The sequence below is a fragment of the Ahaetulla prasina genome, chromosome 4 (genome assembly GCF_028640845.1).
Source record: "Ahaetulla prasina isolate Xishuangbanna chromosome 4, ASM2864084v1, whole genome shotgun sequence".
NCBI lineage: Eukaryota > Metazoa > Chordata > Lepidosauria > Squamata > Colubridae > Ahaetulla > Ahaetulla prasina.
The window spans coordinates 23,973,081-23,986,444 of record NC_080542.1 but is presented as its reverse complement, the minus strand read 5'-3'; the positions used below and the strand labels follow the sequence as shown (position 1 = coordinate 23,986,444).

The following is a 13,364-nucleotide window of genomic DNA, read 5'->3' as shown; positions in this document are numbered from 1 at the left end:
TCCACAAGTCTTAAAGGGACCAAGGTTGGAGACCCCTGCTTTGGAGAAGAGCTTGACCCTGTTTTCTTTGTGGCAACCCCTGAGATATTCGAACACTGCTATCATGTCATGCCTAGTCCTTCTTTTCCTTAAAACTAGACATACCCTGTTCTTGCAACCGTTCTTTATATTTTTAGCCTCGTCCCGTTTATGTGCTTCTGTTTTAAGACGATTATGAAAATTTTTATTATATTATTGTTGATGTTTTATTTTTGATAAATCATGTAGCTTCATGGTGGTCTTAAGAATCTAGCAAATAAATATATAAATGAGCTGTCCATAAGTTCTGTAAGCTGGGTATTTCAAAAATAAACTGAAAAGTTAGAGAAAGAGATGAAAAGACTACTTTTATTGAAGTTTTAAACAGCTAAGCCAAAAATAAATCAGCTCAGCTGTCTCTAATAACAATCCAATATTGGAGGATCATAGAAATCTGCAGCTGCTATCAAACTAGTGTAAAAATCCATTTTTTGAAGTGCCCCTTAAGTCAGGAAAAAAAGCCTATTTCTATTGTAGCTATTCAACCTCTTGGTGTCTAAAATGTATCTTTTGTTTTGATAGAAATAGGATTGACACACTCGATTGTAACATTGCTCCTTTATTTTTTACACATACATGGATTTGCATATTTCAAAAAATAATAAAAACATTGTAGATGAAGTTGCGGGTAATTGAGACAAGAAGGAAGCTTACATTTCTGCCTACACTGCATGATGTTATAAGTATTTTTATTTTAAAATAGAATGGTAAATGCAGTAGAAACACATACAAATAACTTCTATTGCTGACCTAACGGGAAAAGACTGATGTTTTCTGAAATACAAAGTTGAAAAGCAATATTATCTAATACCAAGTGCTTGGATATTCAAAAAAAATATTACTAGATTAGCAACCATAAAAAAGCCAAAAGTTATGTATTGAATACTTTGCAAAGCATGTATTTTTCTACTATGCTTTTTTTATTTAAAAAACAGAGGTCTTACAGACACTTTTAAAAAAACATCAAAATGTAAAGAAAAACAATTTACGCTATCTTTCTGTAAAACAATCTATTTGTTAAGAAACTTGAAGGCGAGGATTTTTAACTCTTACTTAAATGTTGCTCCACTGCAGCCGTTATCTTTCAGTCTGGTACAATCACAAATAAGTGGCTTTCCATTTCCCCCAAATCAAAGTGTTCCTTGTAACCTCTCCAATGTATTTTGTTGATTTTTGGAAAAAAACAAAGAACTGCCCTTAAAGTTACTGCAAGCCTCAACAGATCCTGCATGAATCATTTTGCAGGACGTCGGGATTTCTACTGCAGATTTACAGGCAGAGGTGAATCCTTTACTGTACAGTTAACTTCTCCCAGAGCAACCATGGAGAATAAACCCTCCACAGTGATGCAAAGCAAACCACCCCTCTAGTGCTGCTTCCGTGCAGTCCCCATTCATTCCAATGAAAAATGCAAGCAGCCAATGGCTCTACTGTAAACATCTACCTCCCTCCCCCCATACATATTCATAATGGAAAACAGCAAGTATATTTGGTAAAGGGAAAGGGGTTTCTTTGTATGATGACAGAAAGAGGAACCCAATATATTTAAGGCACTAAAATGGAGGAATATTTTTTTTAAGGCCAAATAAAATATGTACATCAAGAATGCTCTGAACTTTTCTTTTCTGCTAGCAAAGTTCCTGTTTCAGTTGCATTCTTTTCCTCTTGAATCTGACTGGCTGATGGTGGATGTCGAAATGTGTTTCTGAAGTTAAGTGGTCTGGATAGAGGGTAGCCAGGGTGAGAAAGACAGAGAATGGGAAACCTAACTGCAAGCTAAGTAATTTAAGGAACATGTTAGGAAATGAATTATTTTTATGAGAATACAGGTAGTCCTCGATTTACGACCACAATGGAGCCCAAAATTTCTACCGCTGAGGGATTTGTTAAGTGAGGTATGCCTCAGTTTACATTTTTCTTGCCACAGTTGTTAAGTGAACGACTGCAGTGTTAATAACATGTTTGTTTGTTAATGGAATCTGGCTTGCCCCTTGACTTTGCTTGTCAAAAGCTGATCACCTGATCCCGGGACACTGCAGCCGTCATAAATGTGAGTCAGTAGCCAAGCATCTGAATTTTGATCACATGATCATGGGGATGCTGCAATGGCTAAGTATGAAAAATGGTCGTAAGTCACTTTTTTCAGGGCCGTTGTAACTTTGAACGGTCACTAAATGAACTGTTGTAAGTCGAGGACAACCTGCATCCTGGAGTCTCACCATCAAGGATAGTGCGTGACCCTCTCTCTCTCTCTGCTTTTTCTCCCCCTCGACTGGCACCTGCAATTCCAAGCAACACCACCTTTAATAGCCCTAAGCCTCCTCATGCCTCGGAATATGAACGAACTATTACTGGCGAAGATACATGCATGGGAATAGCCAAAGTTGATTAGGCAGAAGCATTTGTGAGCCATCCCAAGCTCTGCATACAACAAATGATCATTTGGCTATTATGTGCAATAGGCTCAGGATGGAGAGAGAAGAAAAGAATTATTATGTGGCAAGCACAGAGCATAAATCTAGGCTAAGAACAAGGTAACTGAGAAGGCAGGAGAGAAACAGAATGAATTAGTCCGAGACTGCAGGCAGAGGAGAGAGACAGAAGAAAGGAAAAATCAGAACAAAAGAGAGAAAAGCATGACCCCTTCTTCTCTTTCCACTTCCCTTCTTTTGTACACTGCTGCCTTGATTCTCCTTACTGCCAGCCACTGTCTACCCCTGGATGAAAATCAGCCGTGCAGAATACACCAGATCCGCCAGATACATCAGCAGATTGATAGCGGTTAGAACAGCTACGGCAACATTCTTGTCCCATACACAGAAGTTGCTACCTCTACAGACTGAGCTTCGAGATGGATACCCCCCGTGTTTCTGGTCAAACTTGTAGAGAGGCCAAATAATTGTGGCGGTGGCATACATGAGCACGGCCAATAAAGTGTAGCCACTGAGGAATTTGTTGAATGGACACGGCAACCAGCCAGTGCATTCGCCAATGCAGAGGATAATCACCACGAGTGAGAGGATGAAGCAGATGCAGTAGACTGCCATACACCACTTAAGAGCCTCTGGACGGTCATAAGTAGGTGGGTCACTTATGAAGACAAAGATGATGCAGGCAGTAAAGGTCTCCACCACCTTCAGCAGCCCTGGGACTGTTGCCATGTAGCCGGTCACTTCTCCTGGCTTAGCTTTGGTTAAACTGACCTCAGTGAGGTAAGACAGGCAGGCTAGGCAAGAAAACACAGTGGCAGAAATGCGGTATCCCCGCTCGTCACGATTAAGGGACTGATTCGAAATGAAGAATACCGGGTAGATGATGGAAGCAGAGAGGCACATGAGGGTGGCATACATGGCGAATGTGATGGGGAAGTTCTTCCAAGAGACCGGCATGCGATGCTGAAGGCCTGCAAATTCGACCACCAAGATGACAATGGTGATGGCAAAGCAGACGCACCAGGAGAACATGCACCAGTCCCCATTGCGGCCATACCAGGCCTCCCGGTTGGCCACCAAGCTGAAGGCCACACAGGTGAAAAGGGCTTCCAGGAGGCGAACAATTCCCAAGGGCGAGGTCAGGGCACTGGTGTTGCCCACTGATTTTGAACGGGTTACTGGCATTGTGCAAAGATCTAGGGAGGAGAAGAAAGACACATAATGCAAAACTTTTATCACATGAAAATACACAATTTAGAATACATTTCCTGAATTAAGGGGTAAGGAATATAGGAACAGTGGGCAGATGCAGAAGACCAGGCTTGAGCCCAAGGGAGGGAACAAATGCGTCATAAGTCCTGAGTCCCTGCATGCCCACATGAGATCAAAGTCCAGCCTATTGTTAATACCTCTCTTATCACCCACTCATTTCCCTTAACTGCCAGATTAACTGCCAACTGGTCAGATTCTTGTAGAGAGCTTAATCTTGCAATAAATATTTACACTCATTTGTACTGCCTGACTCTCCTGATTTTCCCCAACCTTCTGCAGTCCTGCAGCTTCTATATAGGTTGGATTTCTCATCTTATCATTCCCAACCAGAATTCCTTTCTTCTCTTCCTAGTAATAATCCAAAATAACTGCAGGATACAAATTGAGGAAGACTAATTTAAGTGCCATTGTCTCCTATACCTGCCTGAATATTGTAGAAGTCAGAGCAGGGATGGGAGAGATTTGTCGATTTGTCATCAATTTGTATTGTTGGACAAGATCTGATGGCAGTCCCAGTCGGGATGGATTACAGTCCTTGACTTACAACCATAATTCAGCCCAGAATTATGATCACAAGCTGTGCCAGTTGTTAAGTGGGTCAGCATGTGACCACGCCCAATTTTATAGACCAGTTTTGCAGCGATCATTAAGGGAATGTCATTGTTAGGCAAATCTGTTGTCACAATGGAAGTTTTTTTGCCTAAACCAGAAGTAACAAACACTTTCTGGGAAAAAAATATCTATGGTCCTGGTCACATGACCATGGGATGCTGCAAACGCAACCAAAATACAATCATGTGACAGGTGGAGGCCATCAAAACTTTGAAGCTGGGTCACAAGTAGCCCTGAGAAGTCTGTTGTATCTTAGAATAGTCGCTAAGTGAACGGTCATAAGTGGAGAACTATCTACATATGAATTCTAGTTCCATGTCTGGAGAATTATAGAATCATAGGGCTGGAAGGGGCCTTCCAGCTTTTCTAATCCAAAGCCCTGCCCACAGCACACCTTATTATATCCCAGAAAAAAAGCTGTCCATTTTTTTTCTTGAAGACTTCCAACAATGGACCATCCACAATTCCAGGAGGCAAGCTGTTCCGTTGACTGATTGTTGTCACTGCCAGGAAATTTCTCCTTAATTCCAGATAGGATCTCTCTAATGAGCTTCTACCCACTGCTTCTTGTCCGGCCCTCAGGTGCTTTGGAGAATAAGTCAGCCTCCTCCTTCATATGATTGCCCCTCAGGTATCAGAAGACAGCTATCATGTTACCCCCTAAACTTTCTTTTTCTTAGGTTAGACATACCTAGTTCCCTTAACCTTTCCTCATACAGTTTAGCCTCCAGGGCCGGGAGGGACAACTTTAGGACTTGTGGACTTCAACTCCCAGAATTCCTTAGTCAGACATTAAAGTATACAGATCATAAAGTTGCTATAGTGGCCCAGAGACTCAGAAAGCTCACAAGCCAGATATGTACAGGTAATCTATCAACATTTGCCTATGGACAACATAGACATTCTAACCCACAATAGCAACTGTTGGACATCAAAATCTACACGGGAGGAAAAAAGAGGGTAGTTCAACTAAACATGCACAATTTAATTTTTATCAGTCTATTCCGAGGTTTATAGTTCATTTATGTTATTTATTTATGTATGCTATTCCTATGGGGTTGGATTCATAACTAGAGTTCTCCAGCTCTTATTATCTAGATTTACAGTCCTTTTTTTTCAGATTTGGCATAGCTAGCTCAACTAATGCAGGTAAAATAAATGTTCTCAACAACAAAAGGTTCTCAATAGAAGATAGAATCTAGAATTGTCCTAATATTTTATTGAGGTAACTAAAGAGTTACACTTACAAAAAAGTGGAACTTGTAACTCCTTTGATAAACTTCAGTTAATTTAAACATTGCCCCAGCCTGACAGGTGACACTTGGGAGAAAATTGATTAAGCTCACCTCTTTGTAAAGAAATGGAATTTCCTCAAGATAAGGGAAATCTTTTATGTCAATGCTCCACTTTGATGCTGGACAATTCCATTTCATGAAAATCCACACTGCACCTAGGAAAGGATCTGGACATCTTAAGATCACCCACCCCAAAGTGGTCTTCCTTGGGTCTCACACATCCATAGGGCAAGGGCATCTTATTTTACACATCTAATAGGCTTCACATCAACTTCACACCAGAGCCCCTTGTCACTATATATCCTATCACTCTCAGCTTTCCATGGCCAAGTATGGCTGAATCTTCGTTTTGCTGTCTGGCTCTTGCAAGAAAATCCTTCCTCTATTTTGAGCAATCGTCCTGCATTTTTCATTGGGTAACTGAGCTTGGAATCAGGCCAAGAAAATTCTTCTAATGGTTTTAAAATACGTACAAACTAGTAACGAAGTCCAAAGTAAAGCTGTTTCCTTTTGTAAATAGAGATAAATCTTCCTAGCTTACACAGCATGTATTATGAACGGGCTATGAATAATAGAAACTGAAGTCTGAAAGATCCAGGGGTTTGAAAAGGCTGAGTGACATATTGTCCGCCCAAAGTTAATATAGTCCTTTCCTGTTCGGGTTGTGGCAAAGTAAGACGCAATGGGGAGAACCGACAAGAATTTCTGGGGACTAAAAGGTTACCCTAATCTGTCTGTGTTTCACAATTACATGACAGACAATAGGAATTGCTATTTTTTTCCAAGCCAAAATCGGAAAACGCTTACTTCCTGAAGAAATTGAAGGGCAAGACAAGCAACAAGAACCGAGAAAGGGTGGAGTCTTGAGCAGGGGAGGGGTAGGAGAAAAACCATCTTATCCATGTAAGGGCAGGAGAGAAAATTCCTTTTTGTCCAATGTTGGACATTTGGTTTTAATCAAGCCCTTCTTCTGAGCTGAGGAAGGGGGCAGGGGGTGGGCGGAAGGGGGAGTCAAAGAAATCCCAGGCGTTAAGCCAGCTTTACTGTCTCCCTTCTGAGCCATCTCCCAAAAATGCACCCCCCACCCTTCCTTTTCCCTCCTGCAAATCCTGTAGCAAGGATTTCCTTTCCTGTCAACTCTGAAGTCAGAAATGTCTTCTAGCAGCTCCTTTCACTCGGCTGCAAGGGGAACTAGAATTTTTTGGTAGGGTAGCCTTGTCCTACCTTGTCAGCCCCTCCCGGCTGTTTGGGGAGAAGAAAAGGAAAGGGGAAAAAGAGAGACAGAGAGAGAGAGAGATGTTTGAAAGTAAAGGTAAGCTGCTTCAAGAAAAGGAGAGCAGAAAAAATGGGCTTTAAAATTTTAATGGCTTATATTGCCTGTTAGCACTCACTATATGGAAACTGCAACTATAGATAGAGGATATTTTGCAAGACGCCCGCAAGATTTATTTTTCACTAAAATGTTGTCCTATGTTACCCAGGCACATACAGCTATGCTGGTTCTTTGGGGCCTACAAGGGGGAAATGGGTGACTGAACAGCCTATTTTGCAAAGCTGTCCTCCCAGGCTAACCTGCAGCTGCTGTTTTGCACAGTCAAATCAAGAGGAAGAAACTGTTAGACAATGTCATTTTTTCAGGTAGCAGAAAAACAATTGCCCGTACGAATCCTGCTATCTTTCCCCTATCTTTGCACTGAGAAAATGAGCATTTCAGAGAGTAGAATTTATCAATGTTCTTCAATGGGCTGTTTTTAACTATACCGAGAGTTTTCTTGATGAGATAATTTCAGACTTGTAACCTTTGATCTGCAGCCTGAAATGGAGCAATCTAGATAGATTTGTTTTCCATTTGACTCTGCTGTGCCTTTGAGTTGATTCATAACCTTAACGTTTTTTCCAAGCACACTAACCAATACCAAAGGTAAAATTTTATATAAATCTCTTTCTCTTCACTCCTCTCATGTAAGATGCTTTTAAAATTAGTGTTTGTATCCCACCCTTCTTATGCTGTAATAAAGATTTAATTTGATTTGATTTGATGCTGAAGATAGAACAAAAACAAAATTCTACATGCAATTTTACTGCATTCATTCTTCACCCTGCAAAGTACATTCGAAGAGGTACATACATTTGATGAAGGAACCTGCAAAAGTCAAGTTCTTCAGTGACTTTAAGGCTGTCTCAGAACATCATAACAGGAGCAGAATTTAAAGGAAAATATAAGCATTATCTAAATACTAATCAAGGAACATCTTCATGTAATCTTATAAGCAGTCTGGATAAAAGAGAACAAGAGAGACTGAAATATCCATTTACCAGAAGTAATGGTGAGAGTTACTGAGAAAATACTCAGTCATCGTGCATTGGTGCAAAAAACCTTGAGCAAATTAGAAGTGGCAACGCCCAGGGCGTAGAACTATTTCTTACATACTGCAGGATACAAATGAAGCTTTGTTTCATGCACAGAAAACTCAAGAGGCAGGATCTTAGGAGAGCTGGTTCCTGTTCCCTAAAAAAACCCAGAACCATGCCCACAAAAGCAGAAGACGTGGAAAAGAGCAGAACTCACTGGATAAAATTAGAGTTGAGAAGTAATGCTATGTCTCATGGCAAGGCATCGCATGAGGAAAGGTGATTCAAAGAACAGGTAGCCCTCGACTTACCATCGTAATTGTGCCCAGAATTACACTAGTAAGTCGTAGTGTTCATTAGTGAGTCACCATGTGACCACACCCAATTTTTACTATCTTTATGTTGGATATTGAATGTTGGATAACCATCTGACTGAGATGGTGTAGGGTTTCCTGCCTGGGCAGGAGGTTGGACTAGAAAGCCTCCAAGGTCCCTTCCAACTCTGTTGTTATATTATATATTATATTAAACAGCCGTTAAGCAAACGGAATAGTCTAAACTCATTATACCCAATAAATACTGGTTCCCAGCAAAAAATGCCAAAAATTGCAGAACACTGCAGACAGACATAGATGCCACTGGTTGTCATGTACCCAAAATATGATCAACTGATCACAGGATGGGCTGGAAGGTTGCTGTTATAACTTTGAAACTGGGCCATAATCTGGGGAGATCTGTCATAACTTTGAATGATCGCTAAGTGACCAGTCATAAATGTAGAACTACCTGTATTTAAAAGCTAGGGATTCCTCAAACCTTGCATCTCTCTAGATCAGTGTTTCTCAAACTTATCAACTTGCAGATATGTGCTGTGAAATTCTGGGAGTTCACACATTTTAAAATTTTAAAATTATTTTTAGATAATACCAAGGGGTCACTCCTTATTTTACATGAACTGTTGATTTGTAAATTACAGATTTTACAAATAAATACATACTTAATAGAGTTCATTTGTAATAGCCAAGAAATAGCCTGATTGATCTAATATTATTTATTGTCAAAACCTAGGGGGTCTCTTAATCCATCCTTAAAGAAACAGGATTTCTCAGTTTTCAAAGCATGACATTAGATTTTTTAAAGGGTATTTTTCTGTATATATGGCTGCATGAGGAGAATTAATGTTTTGGAAAATCTGTTGCAAAATCTATTAATTTTGCACCATGGAATGGAACAGAAGTCCATTGATACTGGTGCATGTTTGTGTCCTCAACTTAAGACCACAACTGGGATCAGAATTTCAGTTGCTTGGCAAGGCAGCTATTAAGTGAGAGAATTACACCTAATTTTACCTTTTTTGCCATGATTGTTAAATTAATCATTTTTCTTCTCAGAAACCAGCTGGGACAGTCACAAATGGAAATGACATGACTTCGAGATGCTGCAATCATTGAAAATATATGCTGGTTGCCAAGCACCCCAATTTTGATCATATGACTGTGGAGATGCTGCAACAACGCACAGCGATGTTGTAAGTGCAAGAACTAGTTGTCAGTCTCTCTTTTTTTTAATGTTGGCATAATTTTGAATGGCCACTAAACAAATGGTTTTAAGTCAAGGACTACTTGCAGTGGTTAAAGCACCTGGTTAGACCAGGAGATTGTGAGTTTTAGTTCCCCCCCTTAGGAATGAAAGTTGGCTGGTTGCTTTGGGCCAAACATTTTCTCTCTCAGCCCCACTTACCTCACAAGGTTGTTGCAATGGAGAAAATAGGAGAAGGAAGGAGTGTCATGTATATTCGCCATCTTGAGTTATTTATAAAAATAATAAAGCTAGGACTTTTTTTTAAAAAGCACCATCGTGATCTAGTGCAAGCTTTTTCAAACTGTTTTCTGCCAGACTCAAGATTCTGTGAGAACTTGGTGGAGCTCCAGAAGAAATTAAAGAGGAAAAAAAGTTCACTCAATCAGAATCACAATTTATTTCACAAAAACTTTGGCCTCTTGATTGAAGGGTTCCAGGAAAAAAAATCTTAACAAACAGGTTCCATAGCCTGGAAATCTTTGAAACTTTCTGCCTTAGTGGACAACAGAAAGGTTACCAAACTGGACTGCAAAACTCTGAAAAACCAATAGATGGCAGCAAAGAAATCTAGAAAATATAATATTGGCTGCCATGTAATGGTCCTTCAGATTTTTGCAGCCTAAATCTAACAGCATTAGTCCTGTAGTAATCATATTGCAACAAGCAGGGAAGCTGTTATGTATTTTAAAAAGAATAAATTCTTATGGCATTGAAAAGTGTTGCTATATTATAAACAACTAACCGCAGCATAGAGCAGGGAGGAGAAATATTTACAGTACAGATTTTTGTTTTCCTGAATCTTGTCATAATATTACCAAAAATAAGATAAGGATAATTAAGAGAAAAATAAACATAGTGGTTTCTACTATCAAGTATCTAGTGAACTGGGAACATTCACAATGAAGTACATGACATAAACTTATGGCTGTCAGCCATACCACACAAATACATTCCCTCTTCAGAAAAATGTATTCAACAATACAACGTGTCTCTGTGACGCTGATACAAATATTTACTATTTGATTCCATCGCGTCCCATCTACTGCACAATTATCCTCTGCTCTCATTAAATACTGCCCAGGTTGTGTTTTGAATTGTAATATGCACAGCACCCAGACAGCATTAGATGCGGCTTCAGTCTTGATGTGGGCCACACCTAGGATCTATTTATTACAACATCCTTGCCTCACTAGACTAGCTTTAGGAAATATCAATCTTTTGTCCTGAGAAAATATTGCAGTACAGTATTAATAGACAGAGACACATCTCCCTTAATAAAACTTTTGTGAGACCAAAATAGCTGGCAAAATGAAGAAGCTCCACTTGTGGAGGACGACACACACCTTAAGTCTGTTCAGACAAAGGCCTTTTTAAAGGCACCCGTTATTTTCATCTACTGGCCCACCACAAGGGTGCATATTTTTTTCTGTCATTCCTTGGCAGTTATTTCAAGGTACCCTGCCTTTAAATATGGAGGACCTATTTAGCAAACGCACGGAACAAAAGTTTTCACAGACTTAGTCTGTAAAACTGCAAATTATGTAATAAAGCTGAAGTGGCACAATTCGAGATTTCAAAATCTTTCCAGAGTTTGCTTTATGGAGAAGTCAGCCCTGGGATATCTTGAAGTCTTCACTACTTCTCTTTCCTTATAAACTCTTTTCTTATAAAAGGGGTGTCCAACCTTGGCAATTTTGTGGTCTTCAAGTCCCAGAATTCCCCTGGGATTAAAGTTGCCAAGGTTGGCTATCCCTGCTATAAATTTTGCTGCTGGCTTCTTCCAGTAAAACAGCCTGTAACACGCACTTCCCTGCCACAAAAGGCACACCCGATTGCCAAAGACACATTGGCAATGCATGCCGCCCTCTCCATTTGTTTGTTTGTTAGCTTGTTTTAAAAACAGAGCGTTACCTCCCTGGTTTTGGCTCCTGCTGCAAAATTAAACCAATGGGGGGGGGCACGCTTCTTTTTTTCCAAAAGGGAAAGAAGAGTCCTGGGTTGCGCACCCTGACAAGGCAACCTCCATTAACTCACTCGAGCCCTGCAAAGAGGTCTCCCAACTCAGTCCTGCAAAGAGGTCGCATTGGGGAGGCGGGGCAGCTAAGCAAATGCACCTCATTTCCCAAGAACGTTAAGCAATCCCCCATTTCTAGCCTAAATATTCTCTCCCAGCCCAGTTTTGCTTTTAGCTCTTTAGCAAAGCGGGCGGCTTTAAACTCTGGATACCCCTCAATCGCACGAGCTGTTTCTCTCCCCCCACCGCCCAACTTCAAGAGCCCCGCCCTGCGGCTGCCTGAACTCCTCCGAGCGTCTCCCCCAGCCCAGATTTTCTCCCGAAGCTCCTTCTTACGGCACTTCCAAGGCTTGGGGCGGACGGAGAGTCTGCACAGACGGAGCCTCCTCGCGTGGCGAGGCGATCTAGCAAAAGATGCTCCTCGTGGGACCAAGAAGGCGAGAGAGCTCCTGGGTTGGGCTGGTCGAGACGGGAGGGTAGCTGGGTGTGGCGCTAGACGCCGGAGAAGAAGGGAGGCAGCCGCCGGGCAGGAGGAGGGGGGGGAAAAAGGGTGGGCCCTGGGCGGACGGAAAGGAGAGCTGAGGGGGTCGGCAGGAACTCTGTTTGTGGCCGTTGCTGCTGGCGACAAGGAGCAATAACCGTGACGCCAGCGGACCCACCCGAAAAGCAGCTTGGCTGGAGCCGAGCGGTTCCCACGTGTCTTTCCCTCGGCGCTCCAGCTTTCCCGCCAGTTCGCCCGATGAACGTGAAAGAAGACGCCAGTCGGTCGCCCCGACGAGCTCTTTGTGTCTCTCCGAGATGGAAAGCCATAAGTCTACCAATGTGGATGGCTCAGGGAGAGCCCGCTGTTCACTTGGCTTCATAGTTTTGGAAGGGCGGGTGTGTATGTGTGTATGTGTGTAAAACCCACCGCAGCAACTTGTAGCAGTGCGTTCCGTCGGCGGGTTGGGAGTACAGTTAATCCTCGATTTAACAATAGTTTGTTTAATGACCTTTCGAAGTTACAAATGCAGTGGGGAAAAAAGCGACTTTAACCGTTTTTCACACTTGCGACTGTTGCAGCCTTTAAGATCAAAATTTGGACCCTGCATGTCGTGGGGTCATCCAATTCCCCTTTGTGATCTTCTGACAAGCAAAGTCAATGGGGAAGCCAGATTCACTTAACACTCTTGTGACTAGGTGGGTCAGTGGTTAAGACACTGAGCTTGTCAGTCAGAAAGGTTGGCAGTTCGGAGGTTTGAATCCCTAATACAGGTCCCTTGTGTGAGCAGGGGGTTGGGCTAGATGAGCTCCAAGGTCCCTTCCAATTCTTACTGTTACTGATTCACCTAACAAATGTGACAAGAAAAGTCATAAAATAGAGCAAAATTCACTTAACAAACGTCTCGCTTAAAAACAGAATGTTGGATTCAATTGTGGGTTGTAAACTGAGGACTACCTGTAACCTAACAACATAGAGCGTCCCGCAATCTGTTCTCACAGTGGCTAACCAACTTTAGAAGCTCTCTGGACCCTCAGCAGATGATCTTCAGAGACAGTCAGGGTGCCCCCAAGGACAGAGAGTCCGTTTTGTGCGCAGGTTAGAAACCAGGAGTTCTCATCCTATCTTAGAACCAGGAAAATCACTTTGGACCAGTCAACACACTCTGAGCCCAGGTTGCCTCACAGGGTTGTTGTGGGGAAAATAGGAGGAAAGAGTAATAGCTGTGCTTGCCACCTTGACTTGTT

General features: G+C 41.7%; 1 protein-coding gene across 5 annotated transcripts; it reads right to left on the bottom strand.

Annotated features, from left to right (window-relative positions):
• Positions 1-621: 621 nt before the first annotated feature.
• MYADM (myeloid associated differentiation marker) lies at positions 622-12,144 on the bottom strand. 5 transcript variants are annotated; one of them, XM_058181187.1, is made up of 3 exons: positions 11,973-12,144; positions 9,782-10,189; positions 622-3,706 (listed from the first exon to the last, which is right to left on the bottom strand). In XM_058181187.1, exon 3 carries the CDS (start codon positions 3,693-3,695, stop codon positions 2,790-2,792), a length of 906 nt encoding a protein of 301 aa, XP_058037170.1. In that variant the 5' UTR covers positions 3,696-3,706; positions 9,782-10,189; positions 11,973-12,144; the 3' UTR covers positions 622-2,789. The 5 variants fall into 5 exon arrangements, with proteins under 5 accessions (XP_058037170.1, XP_058037168.1, XP_058037169.1 ...); XM_058181185.1 differs by lacking the exon at positions 9,782-10,189 and having other exon boundaries at positions 11,973-12,143; XM_058181186.1 differs by lacking the exons at positions 9,782-10,189; positions 11,973-12,144 and adding an exon at positions 7,818-9,752.
• Between the last annotated feature and the right edge of the window lie 1,220 nt (positions 12,145-13,364).

Bases quoted from the DNA above. Each gene is read 5' to 3' on its own strand.
- MYADM (XM_058181187.1), bottom strand. From the start codon at position 3,695: ATGCCAGTAACCCGTTCAAAATCAGTGGGCAACACCAGTGCCCTGACC.